This window comes from Bactrocera oleae, chromosome 5, assembly GCF_042242935.1.
Source record: "Bactrocera oleae isolate idBacOlea1 chromosome 5, idBacOlea1, whole genome shotgun sequence".
In the NCBI taxonomy this organism is placed as follows: domain Eukaryota; kingdom Metazoa; phylum Arthropoda; class Insecta; order Diptera; family Tephritidae; genus Bactrocera; species Bactrocera oleae.
Window position 1 is genome coordinate 28098352 of NC_091539.1, and position 19495 is coordinate 28117846.

The window sequence follows — 19495 nt, forward strand, 5'->3', positions numbered from 1 at the left end:
AACACTCACCAGATGAAGAGAAGGTTCAAAAGCTGAAAATTAAAAAAAGCGAAATTTCCCGCTTTTTATATCCAATAAAATGATAATTTCAATTTGTTTCCCGAACATTATAAAAATAAATTCACTTGCTTTCACAATATATTATATTAGTTATATGTTAAGAAGTTCATGCGGACGACCGAGAAAAAAAGTGGGCGCAACTCCTAGACCCGGCCGATCGCCATCCATCTTTCTGTTGTTGTATGGAGTTGATCGGTTGTGGAATTCGGAAGTGTAGTGTCATCGTGGATGTTGTATTGTGTGTATGAGTTGGTGCGTCTTGTATTGATGTGGAATGTGAGTGAGTGAATACGGCGTGTCAGTATTGTGCGTCTGAACAATGTAAAAATTAGATTTTCAATTTTTAATCCCAACATCTGAATGAATATCAATCCAAGATGTTAGGTTTAATAATTAGATTTACATTTCTTAATCCCGATGCTGAGATTAAAAATTAAATTTTAAGTTCTTTAACACATAACTCACTTTGCTCCCGAAACACTCACCAGATGAAGAGAAGGTTCAAAAGCTGAAAATTAAAAAAAGCGAAATTTCCCGCTTTTTATATCCAATAAAATGATAATTTCAATTTGTTTCCCGAACATTATAAAAATAAATTCACTTGCTTTCACAATATATTATATTAGTTATATGTTAAGAAGTTCATGCGGACGACCGAGAAAAAAAGTGGGCGCAACTCCTAGACCCGGCCGATCGCCATCCATCTTTCTGTTGTTGTATGGAGTTGATCGGTTGTGGAATTCGGAAGTGTAGTGTCATCGTGGATGTTGTATTGTGTGTATGAGTTGGTGCGTCTTGTATTGATGTGGAATGTGAGTGAGTGAATACGGCGTGTCAGTATTGTGCGTCTGAACAATGTAAAAATTAGATTTTCAATTTTTAATCCCAACATCTGAATGAATATCAATCCAAGATGTTAGGTTTAATAATTAGATTTACATTTCTTAATCCCGATGCTGAGATTAAAAATTAAATTTTAAGTTCTTTAACACAATGTTGGGGTTAAAAATAAGATTTTTAAATTAAAAATTTATTATTTATTTATTTAATTCTTAAACAATTTCTTGTTTTTAATTCTTAATTATATACTTGGAATTAAATTTTTTTTATATTTTTTATTTTTATTATTGGGATAAGGATATTTATGTTCAATCCGGTATGAGGAATTAAATTTTTCTGTTACCCATTTGGGATTACAAAATAAAAAATGAATTTTAATTAAAATAATAATTCAATTTTTTTTTAAGCAACATAAAATAAATTATATGTATGCCGTCAGATTTGAATAGTGACTGTAAAATCGGAGAGTTCTATTAGTCTAAGAGTAGGAGAGTTCTATTAGTCTAAGAGAAATTTATATAAGAGCATCAAATCCAATTAATACAGAAGTATAACATAAAATAATTTAGTAGTATATAATACACATTTGCATACCTATATAAAAAATGAATTTTATATTAGTTTTTGTTCTTTAATTTATTCACACAGGTTAAACCCAATCCTGCTGTGTCTTTAAAGCAAAAGATACAAATGCTTAATTTCGCTGGAGTGCCGAAGACAGATCCTATGAATTACAAGTTGAAAGACGATAAATCGACCACAATAGATATAGATCAAAAGCAGACTCCAAAAATACTTGATGTGCAGAAATATATTAAACACGATCTAGGTGCAATAAATAAATCGCCAAAGGCGGTAGCAGGAAAGTCATTAAAATTAATAAAACCGTCCATAAACATCTCATCAGAACGCTCAGATAGTGATATGTCTATTAAGCCGTGGTCCAAACTTAAGTTAGCAACGATAATATCAACAAGTTCTAATAATTTAGCGAAATTTTCACCTGGAGATTCAGACGTAGAAGCAAAAACATATTCATCAAACGAAATACCCCAAACGCTTTCTCAAAGGACATCGGTTTTTACATCCACTACACCATCCACAAATACCCTACATTCTGTAACTGCAACCTCCCTAAATACAAAGCCTACACAGAAAACTGTATCAGCAAATCATTTCAACGAAAGCAGAAAATCGTATCACTCTGTTTTTGATTTATCGCCTGAGTATAGTGGGTTACCATTCGTAAAGCGTCTAAAAATTCTGAACGAACGTCAGAAGTTAGAAGAACTTGAAAAGGCACTACAGATGCGAAGTTTTAGCTTAGACAGTTCTAAAATAAGTAGCCAATTCGCAGTGCCAGAACCGTTGTATCGCTGCTTCAGTGATGTTTCTGAGATGTACTCGCAATTTTTTACAGCTTATGAATCCAGTTCATCTAATTCGACGAACACATCTCTGTCAAATTACAACATTGAGAGGAAATACAAATATATACCACCTGCCTATTTGCCTCTTAGTCCCGAGCAAAATGAAACTGCTGAACGCCGAAAGTTGAAGTGTATTCTACAGAAACTCCGTCACAGTTCAGAGGAATGTAAAAGTGCTTTTCAAAGTGGAAATGAAGACTCTCGCGTGACGGAAAAGCCCAACAAGATATTACTAAGAGAACCGACATTTGAAGGGTATGTGGCTAGACATAGTATGCTAATGAAAAGTATAACGATCAAACCAACTCTTTCTAGTCCACCCAACAGCGCTTACAGATTTAATGAAGATGAACAATATGATGCCTTGCGAACGACTAGTGAAGACAAAGATAAACACGTAAAGATTTCTCGCGCGCCCATAATTTCCGCTTTTGGATTGAATAAATGCCCAGAAAATCGAGTATCCAGTGGCACTCAAATAAAAGCCGTCTCAAAACGACGAAATACTATTCAACTTAATAATAATGTGATGCAATATACTCCGAGCTCATCCCACACTAATCAACGCACAGCAAAACGGTTGAAAACAACAATTGGAGACTCGTTGAGGACAGGAGGTAAATCATAATTATTTTTTGTGATTTTCCTTTATTCAATAACTAGTAGATCTGTCCGCGCATTGCTGTGGCTGTGATATACATTAAATATTAGTATAATAAAATATTTAATGCTGTGAAAATACTATTTACAAATAAAGGCGAAAACATTATTACTGGTATAAGTATCCAAGGGTTTGAATTTGAGGTCTTACCCGTTCCACATGGTGCGTTCTGGAAAAAACCGCCTTGTTTCTTATCAATAATCAGTATAATCTACATATGCATACAAGAATATATTATATACTTATAAATTATGTGTCACGATTTGTGCGGGGTAAACTTCTGTACTGCTTTTAGGTGGGATATGTTTTATGTACATATCTCCTTCTAATCCCCTAAGCTATATCAACCAATCTTACTGGAAGAATTTCTTCTGGCTTTTCAGCATAGGACAATGGCTGAAATTCGTAAACATTTCTATCACTCTTACGAAATTTATGATGAGAACTACTAAAAATGCTCCAAATCGCTAAAGAAAAATGTTAGAGGGACAAATTTTTACACTTAAGATAATACACCTCTGCATGTGAATTGGTATAAAAATTGGGCAATATCTCAGCAACTCGCCTCAAACAAATTTGGTGCATAACATTATATTGGCATCCTTATAATACGTTTTCAAAATAGGTGCACCACGCTTACTTCCAATTTAACAAAATTTGAAATCCAATCTGATTCTTTTACTGAAAATATATAAATAAGTTACCACTGAAGATTTCGGAATACAACTTTCTACACATACTGCATTCAACGTATGGCACCCATCTCCTAAAAATCGGGACATAACTTTTCAGGGTCCCATACCGTACCCATTTGGTTAATATGGTCGATATTTTACGGAAATTACTTGTTCTTGTTTTCTTAACCTAGACACCATACCCCTAATATAGTGATGTCCAGCCCCACGGTTGACTTTTCCTTCATATACTCAAAGTACAATACTAAGTCTCATTCCTTCGTTTTGAGTTTATATTGCATACATATGTAGATACATATCTCAATAAAATTAACTTAGAACATTTAGATTTTCATATGTACAAGGTTATGTACAACAACTTAGCCATCCCTTACTTGTTTAATTAAATTTTTTTAAAAGTGCTAAGTTGTTAATAGGGTTACGTTCGATCTGCTCTATATTGTCTTGCATAATTGAATAGATTTTTTGTTTTATCTATTAAAACGTTATGTATCACGTGAATTTTTTTATTTTACATTGGAAAACTAGTTGACCCGGTGAACTTCTTATCATCTATCCTAACTTTCGGAATTGACAAAATAATGTTGCATTCAAATTGAATGGTAAATCTGTTGGAATCATCGATATACGCAGTCTTTGATTAAAAGCCGTTGACACATTAAAATATGTGTGTGTTCCTTCAACTTTACGGATTATCCGCCTATATGAATAAAAATTGATAGTACTAATATCTTTGTTAGTTTCAGCACTTTGAATAATGAAGGATAAACAATTATATAGATAAATATATTGATACTAAGTTTTAAAAATATTATTTAACTAGCCCAAAATTTCCTTTGTGTTTCATTAAGATACTTTCACAAATTCACCAATGTGTATATAAAGTGTAAAGTCAACCGAATGTTTGAAAATCCTTTTATTAGTTATATTCAATTCCGAACACTACCGCTCCTTTTTTAAATCTTGACATTGACTCCCCTCCCGTGCGCCGATGACGCCTAGGTGGGTCCAGTCACTGTCTGACGATGCCCCTAGGGCTTTAGGAGACCCATTGTGATACCACCGGGACTAATATTCCCTCACTCTGTTGTATCCCCTCTAAACCACCTGGTGATTATAATGAAGTTCATTATTACAAAAAGTTTTATTTGTGTAACTTATGAAACGTCGTCAAGAAACCCTCGACCGATAGTTGCGATTCTTTTCCTGTAAAAAACCTTGCATGCGCATAAAAGATGTTTTACAGTCTCTTGTTGTTCTACCTCCTGACAATAGTCATTGTGTGGTTCACCTAGTCTGCTATCATGTATGTCGATTAAACAATGATTTCTTAGCACTCCTACTAGAGTTCTTATGCCATTCCTTTTGAATTAATAGTCAGCATGTGCGGACCCTGTTCCATTAATACCACGTTTGCCTGCTTGTTAAGCAAGTCAGTCATTGACTCCACCGAGACTCAACTAAATTTATTTTCATCGATGAATTATCTACAAGTGGCCCGAGGCATTTCGAGGAGTTTAATTGTAGGGGAGTGGCTGTTCTGGATAGTGATATATAATATGCCTTGGAATCCATTGCAGGTTTATCGTAAAATAGGATGTTAAATCCACTAAGAGATCAAGGCATTCTTTCACTATCTTTGACGAACTCCTAGGAGACTTTAGTGATTTCAAAGACGCTTGGCTATCTGTATTTATAAATATAATATATTCCTTGTTGTGAGCACACTTCGTCTGAACAACAAGACTTTCTTTAAGTGCTGTGTTTTCCGCTTGCAAGATACTACAGTTGTCTGGTAAACGTAAGACGATTTTGGTATCTAATTTTGCTGAAAAGGCACCACCTCCCACTCGATTATCTAGTTAGGAACCATCCGTATAGATGCTTATTCCACGTCCCTGTCCACCTCGCTCCTTTTCCACTCTTTTCGCAAGGGAAGGCAATATTGGGAATCGATTTTGGTTTAAATTCTATAAGATTTCGAAAATCTGTGGTAATTGGTAGATTTACAGGCGACCAATTGGGAGGACTCCCTTAGTCTAAGAGCTGACTTTGATGCCAGTTGCTTACAGAACAAGTTTGTTGCAAGTAAATTAAAATGACGTTTAGTGCCTGACTTGGCGTTGTTCTAAGATCTCGACTGACACATATACTAGCTGCTCTTTGTATTCTTTCCATACGCCTTACCTCGTATTTATTTTTCATTATTGGCAACCATACCAATATACCGTATGCCATAATCGGTCTAACAACTGCTGTGTAGAGCCAATTATCTACCCGAGGCGTTGATCCTCATTTGGCCCCACCATCCTTTTGCAGGTGTAAGGTGCTGTAGCGTTTTAACTTCTGGAGTACTGTATTCCCTAGGGACCAATACTAGCTCCGTCTTACTAGCATTTAAGATTAGTCTGCATGATACAGCCCAAAGATTTATGTCATTTAATATTGCTTGCAGTTGAAGCTCCTAGCGTTGAAATAATTGTCTTGCTCGTGAGCATTGATTCAGTAAATTTTCTGAGAGGTTCAAAGATGTCCAAATATTTAAGCGCGCTCAGTACGGCCCTAGGCTGAGTGTTATTGAAATCGCCTTCTATGTCTAAGAAGGCTGCTATGGTGTACTCAAAGGAATGAGGAAAGACTAATAAGTCTGAAATCCTTTGGACTTATATATATGTGAGGTTTCGCCCGACTTTGGTATATATAATATATCACTTTGACTTTCCTCCAAATGAAAGGAATATCAGCGCCCCTTTAGGAATAATTTAATTTAATTTAATTTATATATCTAAAAATTTCTTTTTGCTTTCCTAAAGTCTTTTCTGTATGAACTTAGGAGGTTGTAATATCTGTCCCAATCTTCCTCGCCTTGGGATAGGATACTTTAGCTAGGTAAAACTGCTTTCTGCAATCTTTCCGTAATTTTTTGAGTTCGGGAGTACACCATGGGGGAATAATTCTTCCCCTATTACGAGTTATTGGACAAGCCAATACTAATTCTTGCCGGCACGATACCGTGAATTGATCAACGAGGGTGTTTAGGTCCTCTTAGTTCTCGGGTTGGAATGGAGGAATCATACGAATACGTTGCTTCAGCTCTTGCAGGTTCGTTTTCCTATGATTCCTGATATTTTCTACCCTGGATACATTTTCTTCAATTATACATTCAATGTACCAGTAATCCGAAAAGGGGTGTTCCTTAAAAACTCCCTTTTCGGTCATTTTATTTATTAGTTCTCCCGACATAGGTGTTATGTCCAATACCTCCCGTCGATTTCTTGTTATATAGTAAGTAATTAAAGAGCAACTCACCTCTTTCGTTCATGTCACTGCTGCCCCATAGTGTATGGTGTGCATTAGAGTTGCAGCTAAGTATAATCGAACACCTCCCAGCTTATTGCTGTGGTGTCTTGGTTGCTATAGCTATGAAATTTGAAAGCGTTAAGGTTTTTCTCAGCCAATATACATGTTCTAACCTTATCTTCGCAATTAGTTTGTTATTCAGTGCCCTCAGCCCGCAAATGCTCGTACATTAACCCATGGCTCCGGAATGAGTACGAAATCAGGCTGTTCTGTCGCCGTACGGTTAGTTACGACTAAAGAAGCTAATTTGCTCTGGTGGAGATTAATTTGAAGAAAACGGATTAACTTTTATCTTATCTGCATCTTCTTGAGAGTCAATCAGAAGCTCTCTCTAAGTATATAATTTAGAGAGTCTGTCAACAAGCTCAGACCCCAAAGAACACTCACCTTGCTCAATGCTATTTACATCACTCGAGGACTCCATGGGATCATCCTAGACTTCACCCATCTCATTTCCCGATGCTAAGTCTGCGGCATCGGCGTCTGACTTGTATGTATGTCATGATTTTTTTTCACGTATCGATAGTTGATCTCCTCGCCACTTTTCGCCAGCGGTTCTATTGATTCTTTTGTTAGTAGCAGTAGGATTTGCATTGTGGCCCTTTAAGTCTCCCCAACAGGTTCTGCTGCGGGGTCCTCAAAGGTTTTAATGAATCCCTACCCCTCAGTTAGCAGATTTGGGTTGAAGGCTCTGATGAACTGCATTATCTGGTCCGGCTGAGATGGTATAGCCGGGATCCACACCCTTGGCCTTGTTTGGAATGGGATGTCTTTGCTATCGACCGCTACCAGCCTGGCTCCGGGGTATACCTCCCCAACCTTGACTATAGCGACCTTATAAAGCTGGACCGATCTCTCCCAGCCAGCTTCTGTGCAGGATGGTGGCGGACCTGAATTGCTGAAAAGCACTTCCAATGTCTTCGGGATCTCCCTCATCCAGCACCCCAATGATAATGCGGTTCCAGGCCACATCAGCAAACGATTTTGCGGGCGATACTCTGGTTGTCTTCGGTCGTTTGTCTGCTAACCTCTGCCGTTTGGCTGCCACTGTTGGCAGTTCAAGTTTAAAATTAAGCAAGACTGCTTTTACGCAATCAATGGATTCTTGGAGCTCCTTCGTAAGCTCCTCATCGACGTTTCCGTTGCATCCTTCTCAACAGGTAGGCAGCATGTCGTTGCTCCGCATACCTTGCTTTCACTGGGACATCGACCTTAAAAACGGGTTTGATTCCGGCTGCCGCTGTTGCCTTCCGGGAGATTGGCTTAGCTTCAACTCCCTTGTTAATGCCAGCCCTTGCACGTAGACCAAGCTTCACTCCTGTCTTTGTGCTAGCTGTTTTCGAGCTCATTGCAAACGCTGCTTTCTTTTCGGTACTAGTTCCTTCCGGATTTTTTTTATAAAAGATCCGTACTACTTCATTTATTTTTCGTTATTATGCTGGTTCATGTTTAGGGCTCACGAGTGTAGGGGAAAGTATGTCCACTTGCGCATAGCCCCTGTTACGCAAGTAAGGCTATCTTATCATAGTTCATTAGTTTCTTCTATAATCAATAGTATTCGCGGCGCACGTGATGCAAGGTATTTTTTTACGTAATTCTTTCACAACTTGAGTTACATTATTGGCGGTTTAGTAAGGATCTCTACTTTTTTGAAAATGTAATATAACCTATGTTCACCGGAGATAATTTAGCTTCCCAACGATGAAAGATTTTTTTAAACCCGTCTAGTACTTTCGGAGCTTTCAATTCAAACAAACAAACAATAAAATTTTTTCTCTTTATAATATTAGTATAGATATCGTGACGTGTAATTTGATTAACTATTTTGATTTTAAAATGGTATTCCTCTTCTCACTGCTAGAATATTAATTAATATTGTAATTCATTATAAGACCTATGCGTTTCAGACACACGTTTCAATTCATTGGTTATTTAGAATTCTCTGCATGGTCACCACAAGGTGTTTTGCCATTATATTGGCAATATTATTGACTATATTGGCTGCCCGATGGCATACGGTCTAATGTAATTTTAAACATTTTGACCAAATCATGGAGTTGTTGGGTAATGGTTCCTTTTACTGTTGGGTGATGAGCTCAAAGCCTTTCAACTTCCGCATCTTGATTGCCATGAAATAAATTTGCAAAAATTATTGCTTTACATATACAATACATATGAGTTGCACCAAATAAGCGTAAAACATATGTGTTCTTTGTAGTTATTTGTAGTTATTTTTATACGTTAAACAGGACATATTACGTTTGGCTCGAAGTTTGTAACACCCAGAAGGAAACGTAGGAGACCCTACAAAATATATATATATAGGTATAGTGACCAGCATGACGAGCTGAGTCGATTTAACCATGCCCGTCCGTCTGTATATACGTGAACGATCGGAAACAAGTGCTTGTGGATAGCTTTTTCATTTGACGAGATATCTTCAAGATATTTGACATAGATTATTGTCTAAGGCAAAGGTGCAATCTCTGAAGAAATTGTTCACATCGGATCACTATAGCATATAGCTGTCATACAAACTAACGATTGGAATATTGTATAGACATCTTTTTAATTTCACGAGGTTTCTTCTAGAAAATTTGGCATGGGTCATGTCTAAGGCAATAATGTAATCTTTGAAAAAATTGTTCAAATAGGCTCAAAAACAAGCTATCGTAAGGAATCTTTTGTATTTGTGGGTTTTATAGCTTCATAAGTTAACGACGGGGGCAACATAAGTTAACGATTTGTTTTAGCTCATTTCAACCTATGCTTGACCTGAAAATTAGGCTGATTACTTGCTTACGCTGCAGTTACACGATCAAGAACTGGTTTTCAATTTGATCACACAAACAAGTTGTCAAAATTTATTTAAATTGACAGCCGTGACGTAGGCTGAAAGCAACTTGATAATCAGTTCAAGATGCCGTTGTCATGAAAACCGATTAAAATCCTTGAAGGTTTTGAATGAAATTAATAAAATAATAAAGATATGGAAGGGAAGAAAGAGATGAGTTGAGAAAAGCAATCTCGTTGTCAAAAACAACCATAGATTATATTCAAAATCAAGATTGCTTCTTCAACTTTACTTTTTTTGTACTAAAGCTATTCGGAAGACACTGACATTTTAATTTTTGCAGAAATCGATTGATTTAAATCGATTGATTTATTTATATTTTAATACCAATCCATGAATATTTATATTCCCGCAAATTGCATGGGATTTGTTTGTAAAACTATGTGATCATCGTTCAAGTTCGAAAAGTGAGAGAGTGAAGTGTGAGTGTATTGTAACTTGAAAGCATTTTCTTCATCGTGTAACGTCCGGGCTAGTTATATTCCACGATCCTGTGTCAAAAGAAACCAACACCTTTTGTTTTTATATAATCTTTAAATGCAATTTATTTTCAATATTTAGATACACTTTATTATAAATATATAAATACACTTTATTTTCTATATTTTTGTAAACTTTCAAGATAGGTGTAACTATAATTTCCTCTTTTTAAGAACACACTTAATTTTTTTGTTAAACACTCGATACGTAGGGGTCAGTTATAATTTCACCTTTTAAACTATATACTTTTAACTTTATTAAATTTTTAAATACACTTTATTGGTTTTTTTCTTAAATTTTCAATAGGTTTTAGTTATAAGTTTCACTGCACTTTTTGGAGGGAACATGTGACGGCTCGCACGGACCGCTAAAGAACGTTTTCGGTGCACCATCAGGAAAAAAGGGCCGTTTTCCGATCGGGTTGATGCTTTAAGGTCTGCTGGGTGGATGTGCGTGGGTTGTATGGTGTGTTGGATGATGTGTTGGATGATGTGTTGTTGATGCGGTTTTATGTGTATTGGTATGTTGTTCTCGTGAGTGGGTTATATTGGTGTGATGTGTTCATTGTGTAAATCTACAAGTAACCAATCCTAAGATTTTCACTAATACAAACGCAAAAATGTCCCACTAAAACGTCCAAACGCCTCAAATATACTACAGTGTGTTGCCGTGTTTTGTTTTAAATTTATAACTTTTATTTTTATTACATATTCAAATATGTTTCGATTATTAAAATTCCTAAAGATTAAATTTACATTTAATAAGTATATGGTAGGATTATAGAATGGATGTGTTGAAGGGTACAGTGTTGTGAAAGGTTGAATGTTGAGGGAAGACGTAACCCATTTAGCCTGAGGCAAATGAGCTAATTTTAAACTTCAACTGTTTTTTTTTCTGTTTTAGATATCCTTAACGTGGAGGAGAATTTCAATCGTGTTTGGAGTGAAATTAATGATGTAATTAAGAATCACATTACAGAAATGCATTTAAAATTCGAATTACAATTTTCGGTAATGGCCCGAGAAGTAAGAAAACGCGATGAAATCATTGCAAATCTCCAATCAAAAATTAGAAATATCGAATTAAAAACATTCTCGCCACGAAGAAAAAGTGAACTAACCCGTGATAAGCCTAGCAAATTATGGGTTGATGTAGAACTAGAGTCAGAAGACCATGCCAGCTCCAGTTCATCAGCAGAACTACTTTTTATGGTATTTCAACAACTTATTAACTTTATCAAAAGATCCAAAAAATAAAAGTAAAAATATTTTAATTCCAGCGTGGGGACTCATTGGATACGGTTTTTATGTCATCTCCGCCACAAGTTCAACGACACAGTTCTTCATCGTTATTTAATAATGTTTGCAAAGACTCTTCTGGATACATTTCTTCACGAAGTTTGTACAAAAATAAATCGGAAGGGAATATTACTACGGGCAAGCAACAAAAGAGAAATTATGTTGTTTCTGTATCAGATCTCACCGGTAATTTGAACATGCAAGATAGTGTTGTTCTAGATATTGGTGATAGTTCGAGCTCGAGTTCTTCTTCTAGCAAATTGAATGTTAAGGGTAAAGACATAGAGCAAAAACATGTGGAAGACAATGCATTCGCACATGTGCATCACAACGATTGGGAGGTAAAAATGCTTGCTGCAGAGATGGATAAACAAGAAAGAAAACGTGCGAACTCCACTGACTTTAAGTGTAGTAATTCGATTTTAACAAGATGTCGAAAATTTAGTGATACTGAGGCAGATATTAGTGAAACAGATCCCGAAGTTGAATCCTTCTCTATATCCAGACCCAGAGCTTCAAGTTTAGACCAATTCAATTTAAGATACGGTATTGGAAAAAAGATTTTTAAAGCAATTAGTATCGATCGTGATAAAAATAAACTTTGAGATTTGCCAATTTATTATCTAGGGTTACATTATACACACATATGTTAATAAAATTTTAATAGTAAGAATGAAAATATGAAAGATTATCAAAAACAAAGATGTCTTAAGCACATAAATTCGATAGATGTTGTCAAAATATAGATTGAAAAGTGTTGGCAACAAAACATATACATATATACGGTATATATTTGTAAGAATATGTGAATCAGTTTTTTATATTTTTTATCTGAATACATATTGCAAATCTTTTTTATTAATATATTTTACTAGACACTAATAGCGAAAAACAACAGTAAGTTTTTCCTAAGTTCTGGGTGTGATAAACACATCGAAATGCTTAGAGTTACCCCTCTCTCTTTAAAAAAAAATTTATGTCACCTGCGATTTCTTTCATTTCTTGAGTGACTTGCAATTGTATTGTTATACACAAAAGTCTGAAAATATTTACTCTGAGCAAGTGAATATCTTAAACATTACAACTCTAGATAATAATATTGTAATCCCCATATATAAGTTTAAGATTATCTCAGGAAAAAAATTTTCTTAAGAATAATAACCTCTTTTTAAACTTAAAAACCCGTAAATGCCCTTAATTTAAAACCGTGGGAGAAATTTAAATTTGCTCATATTAAAATTATTAATACATAGATAGATACATGTGGCATAAAAACGAAATTATCACCCAGAAATAACGCATTGATATTTTCCAACCAATACATTCGGGCAAACATTTTTTGGCGCATGGGTCTTCAATTATTTTTATAATTCCAACGCTCTTCTTCCGAAATCTGCCATCAGACGCCTCCTAATGACACATAAATCTAGAGATGAGACGTTATTATATGATATATAATTTGTTTGATTACTTAATCAATTTTATTCCATGATGTTATTTAATACTATTAAAGTGCCCTTAATAAGTACAATTATGGGGCATTATTTAAAGATTAAAAACAAAAATTCTTGAATACTGTTGTTGTTGTAATGCAGATTTTAGTATGTTTCTCAACTTGTAAAATATTTATTCAAATAGTTTGTGCTTTCTGATGAATACAAACTAAAATATCTAAAATAAGCCCTTAAAAACATTGCCAGTTCAATTTATGTTGGAAACTTTTGTGGGTAATTAAATATGGTACCAAGTATAATAAGACCTTCCATATATTTTTGAATTAAATTTAAATGACATTAACACTCCTATTACGGAAGGCTAGTAGATTATAATTGTCGTTATGCTTGCCAATCTAATGAGTTTATTTTTTTACGATGCACTGTTCAAAGTGTGTGGCAGCATTGCTCAAAATGTTTAAGAGAAATCGTAAGATAAACATAACATAAGTAAATGAAAAACAATGACATTCATTACCATTTAAAATATTTATGTTCAGCAGAATCAAATTAATTTGTACGTTTGTCGTAAAATTACTAAATTTCTGTGAATTTACTTATTATTTCAAGTTGATAACTTAAAAGAGTTCTACATTTTTTTTGCTAATACTTGTAATCAGTTTATATGAATTCAGCATTTAAGCACACTTATTACAATTATACATATTTTTAATCATATTAATGCATCAAAAAGCAATGTAAATTCTTTAAAAATTATATCAAAACCAAAAAGGGGGAAAGTAAATATTGCGAAAAATTGTTTAAAGAGCAATGTCAATTTTGCTAATTTATTTAGTAAAAAACGCTCATGATAAGGGAAAGTATTTTCCTGTAACATTATTCTATTAATTTCAGTAACATTTTTCCACTACAAACTAATAAATTAAGTCTATTTCCCAAATTAACAAAAGTGTTTACGTTTTTGTTTACATTTTACATGATGTTCTATGCTTCTTCTTCTTAACTCAAAAGTAATCTTGTACTCTAACATTCTTGATTTATAGTATCCGAACTTATTGTGAAATTAATGATCGAATCAATTAAAGAAAAAATGCAGTCGAAAATTTAATTGCAACTTCTATATCCCAATGACAAATGTTAAAACGTATATACATATGTGGATTTGGGAATAGTTTAATTAAAAAGTGAAATAGTCAACAATGTACATAATGCCTTATACGACATCCCTTTCTTTTATACAAAAAAATTATCTACAAACAAATATACGTAGTATATATGTACATAATACTATGATTTAATAATTTAACAGTGTAGAACGAGAAAAATGAAACTAAAAGTTAACATAAGTACAATACAATATAATAAAAAAGATGTTCACAAGTCGCGCTATTTACGGTTCTTCTCATTACATTCTCATCATTATATAACACTAGAAGGTATATAATATACATACATATGTACATATGTACAACTCTATCAATACGTTTTATATTTTATATAAAAGCGAACTTGGTAGCAAGTGTAGCATTGAAAATTGAAAAACAATGAAAATGAATATGTACATTTATTATATATTTAAATAAGTGATTGCATTCAAAGGTTTGATTTTATAACTGTTTTTTTCAAGAGCAAACTAAAGATATAGAACGACTTGTGAATGTTACACTCGTAATTGCATCTTATTGCATACATACATATGTATATGCTTAAAATTCTCTAACTTTCCGTCTATGTATTTTTCTCATAATTTGTAAAACTAATTTGAAATAATTAGTATGTTAGTTGAAGAAAGTTTATACAATACTAATTGTTTCACAAACACAGTTTTAATATTAGAGAAATAACATAAACCAATAAAATCCGAATTAAGGAAACAAATTCTCAAACAAAAAGAGGAAAATCTAAGTTCTATAATCTATACGAAAATAAAATGCTAATCATTTTTGTGTACTTATTCACATGTATACATCCATAAAGCAATGTAATAGTTCACATGTAGTCCTATAATTTCAGCGGTTAATTAGTATGTTAGGTACTTTACTTGAAGCTCAATGAAATATTTATATACACACATTCATATATTTGAATGTAATTATTTTGATTGTTAACAAAAAACAATGTAACTACTTTTAGATTTTAATTATGTAGTACAAAGCAAATAATTGTATTATTAAATAATATTATAGAATTAGCGAAATTTGTAGTAATGATGCCGAATAATTTACTACGCTTTTTGATTACCTCTATTTTGGAATTATATATATATATATATATTACGCAACCGAAAGTAAAAGAAAATACATTATGTATATGATTATTAGATATAATAAAGCTGTTAGTGCCAAATGAAATTGACAAAAGTGGCTCTGTATCAGAACCAATAACCATTGAGATGCCAATTAAAAATAATTACGATGATTTTAGTTGAAAGTATTTACATACGTTTATGCATAGATACTAATTACATGTTTGTATGATAAAATTATTGTCAAGTGAGCCAAATATATTGTATTTATAAAATTATATTTTAATTTTAAATCAGTAGAAATTTGTAAGATTATTTTCTGAAGTTATACTGGAATAGCTTTTAGTATTCCAGTAATATATTAGATTGTAGAAGAAAATAGTTGAGCGGAAATGAAATACTTAGACAATGTATATTAGAATCCACCAGGAATGTCAAATCACAAAATATAAAGTTGAATAGAATATTATGTTACAGAAAATTTTAATCGGCGTATAAATTTGAATACTAGCAAATTTATTGTAACTTTTAAATATATAAGAATTAGTAATGTAAATACGAGTTACTTTATTTTGTGAAATATTATGATGTAAATATAAAAAACTAGGATATTGAAAACTGACAGCTTTAATAACTTATAGTAAAATTATGAAAACATATTCAAAACCAATATGCACAGTGTGTAAACCTTTACTTTCAGTATTACGTATTCACAATAAAATTTTATATAAAATGTTTTGTGTTGTTGATATTTAATTAGTTTAAAACATATTTCAGAAATATAAACGCTAAAATCCTGTAGCTAAAGAAAGTAAAAAACAACCGCGTTTTTTGAAATTATGGAAAAGGCTGACAAGTTGGTATGATTGGTATAGTCCGGGCCTTAAATTAGGTAAAGCAGTGAATACGATGAACGCAGTGGAGTTCCAGAATAAATGGATATGGGTGAACACAAAACAATCCACCAAGGATGACATGAAACGAGACTCTCTCATTTTCTCTAATTTTTATCTCATTTTTTTTCCTGATTATGGAGATTAAGGAGTTTTGAACAGCTAATTTCAAAAAAGGCGGGTTGCGAGAAATTAACCCGCTAAAAGTATCTGACAAAAACAGTGCGAAACGAAATTTCAAGGAACGGCAGAAATACTTTTGAATAACGTACAATTAAATTTGGTTTGCTATCTTTGTTATAAATTCGAAATATTTGCATTTAAAACGTTAATCATAAAATCATGATATATTATTATGAGTTGTATTGTTTCTTTGATATAGTTTTTTTTATTTGTGTTGGCTCTATATGCGTGATATAGGTTTACTCGGAAATATCGAAATGCAAAATGCCCAAAAGTTATTTTTAAAATACTTCTTTATCCATTTTCTCTCGACGGTGGCATGATCGACAAATATTTTTAAAAACATGTGGGTTTTGACAGCTCTCTCTCGAATCAAAAAATTTCGTATCATGTCATCCATGCAATACACATCATGATTTGGAATGACGGTAAAATAAATTTAATCGAATAGCTAACGTTTTAAAGATGTCAAAGGAATGTTTTATCATATATCGTTATCAACATACATAAGTATCGTTTATGAATAGTTGAGTAAGGGAAATCTCTGTGCAAAATGGGTGCCTCGAGAGCTTACAACCAAGAAAATGACAAAACTGTGTCGTATTGAATTAAAAAATTTAGCGACGATGGCAAAATTAATTAAATTTTTTGCAACTACTATTCAAAGGAGACTTCATTTGTCGACAGAATCCAGAAAGCTCAAAATACGAAAATATATACGTCGTATAAATGGAACTTATAGACAATTAAAGTCATCTAGAGTGATATTGTCGTATATATTATTTTCTATGCTTATTTGTCCATTGTATTTTTGTAAAAATTAAATTCAACTTAAATAAATGCGTCTTACCACCGTCAATTTGTGATTAATATAAAGAAATAGGTAGAGTAAATGTATGTATGCAATTCAATATTTGTTGCATATGTATGAATGTATGGATTGGTTACTTTAATTACACGTTTCGTCAATCTTTCCAAATGTTCGGAATATTCCAAAGGTATTCTAATGAATAAATAAAGGGTTAATTCGTCTAGTCTGCCCCTTACCAGGATTCATAAAATATTCTGCAAATGAACCATACAAAAGTAAACAGTTATAATTATGCCCTGGAGAATTTTGATTTAACTTTTGTTTTTTACTTTTGTCACGTTATTCTATGTGATATCCATTTTTAGACACCTTCACGTGGCACATTAAAAATCGACGTGCGACAATGTTGAACTCGTTAAGTTAATTTTTGCCAGTCGCCTAAGGAGAAGTGTTATAATACACAGCACCCAAGCGGTTTTGGTTTTCATAATTCAATTTCTCTTCTAAAAAGGAAAAATTTAATAATATCTGAGGACACTCTCTACACAATCAAAACAAAACTACTAGTCCAATAATAATATATATGTACGTACAAAATGAGAAATTTTGTAAATTAAAAAACTGCTTACATATGTACATATTGCACATAACAATGCATTATTTTTATTAATTATAATTAATAATTGAACTTGGTTTCTTATCTGTTTCTATTAGACATTTCCAATATGACATGAAAAGACCAAATTTTAAATTAATTCCGATAGGAACTTTTACACTCATAAGTACACATAAAGCATTGCCAAATGTTTCGTTAATTGAAAATTTTCATTAATTCATTTTCATTGAATTATCATCATTGAATTTATCATGTGATGTCTGATTTGCTTGATTCTATAATCCTCGCGCAAACGGATATTAATTTTTACTGATCCAGTTTCCTAGCCGTTTCACTAAATTTTTCCATAAAACCAACTTGATTTCAAGAGTTTACGTGTTTCCGTTTCTGGTTACAATTTGTATCTGAATTTAGTAGTTTCTCTATGTTAACTCTTTCCATTAATTTTTTAGTACATTCTTGGGTATACAAACAGTTTCTACTAAACTTTTGTATATACATGTACATTTAAACTTAATGGCTTTTTTCACATGTTAATATGTCAATTAGAATAGCATTTTTAATAAAGTATATAATTAGAATAATAAACAAAAACCTACACTTCTGTAATTTAGCTTTAAAAAAAAGTTGTGCTTTTTGCATGAGTGCATATTATTGTATAATTAATTGCATTAATTTTGACTACTTTTTCAATAACAATACGTTGCTGATATATTTATATAGTAATATGTATATTTATATATACTTCTTAACAGTTTTTAGAGAATTTTGTAATTTTTTTCAATGAATTTTTATTAAAAATTTTATTTTATTTTCATTTTATTGATTTCAAGTTTACTAAATACATTACAACCGGAAGACATACATATATATGACCCAAATTTGCACAAAATAAATATTTTTGATGATGAAATCGCTACCCCCTCCTACATTTAGGGGAAATCACATATTTCTACTAAATTTCACACATAAGATTTTTTTACATTCCCATATCACAGTGTGAAAGTAGGCGAAATCAGACTAAAACCCCGCCTACTTCCGATATAGCATAATTTTTACATTTACCTTTACTAGTATACAAATCAACCGCCGAAGAATATATCGGGACAAAACTTTGCACAAATAGTTTCTTTAAGGTATACCATCTCAAGACTAAACATTGTCAAAATCAGACAATAACTGTTCAAGCCCCCAGTTATCAAATAAGGGGATCTCAGTACCTGGTGCTAACTTTTCACCGGAAATAACGATAAACCTATAAGATTTCGAACTTTCACTTTACTTTATACCGCATATATCGGCCTATATATGAGCTATCTTAATAAAATTACTTGGATGTATTTTTCTTATAATGGTGCATTTTTGTACCTAAAATGAGTTGAAAACTTGATTTAGCCTCTATATAACTAATCACAGAATTTTCAAACATCCGGTTGATTTTACTCTATACATATACATATGTTGGTGATAATATGTGAGGTACCTTAATGAAACTCAGGGGCATTTTATTCAGTTAAAAGTATGTTGTATTGCCTCAAATAGATAAAATCGGGTCAATACCCCTATCTCTCATAAACCTATATAGTATATCAGTCAAATGTAAGATATCTTAGCA

General features: G+C 32.7%; 1 protein-coding gene and 1 long non-coding RNA gene across 13 annotated transcripts in view; one reads left to right on the plus strand and one right to left on the minus strand.

Annotated features, from left to right (window-relative positions):
• Cngl (Cyclic nucleotide-gated ion channel-like) overlaps positions 1–16112 on the plus strand; it is a 61223-nt gene extending 45111 nt beyond the window's left edge. For 9 of the 11 annotated variants that reach the window (XM_014241178.3, XM_070110679.1, XM_036376643.2 and 6 more), the window contains 4 exons: positions 1549–2585; positions 2646–2947; positions 11284–11591; positions 11660–16112. In XM_014241178.3, the coding sequence (XP_014096653.2) occupies positions 1549–2585; positions 2646–2947; positions 11284–11591; positions 11660–12283 (2271 nt within the window). In that variant the 3' untranslated portion in view covers positions 12284–16112. Of the gene's footprint in view, positions 1–1548; positions 2586–2645; positions 2948–10686; positions 10815–11283; positions 11592–11659 lie in introns of those variants that run through there. The other 2 variants (XM_070110680.1, XR_011396746.1) reach the window with 2 other exon arrangements.
• Positions 16113–16589: 477 nt separating this feature from the next.
• LOC118683565 (uncharacterized) lies at positions 16590–18396 on the minus strand. Of its 2 annotated transcripts, none has more exons than XR_004979405.2 (3): positions 17894–18396; positions 17594–17767; positions 16590–17518 (listed from the first exon to the last, which is right to left on the minus strand). It is a non-coding gene; the product is annotated as an uncharacterized lncRNA (long non-coding RNA). The 2 variants fall into 2 exon arrangements; XR_011396749.1 differs by having other exon boundaries at positions 17858–18396.
• Between the last annotated feature and the right edge of the window lie 1099 nt (positions 18397–19495).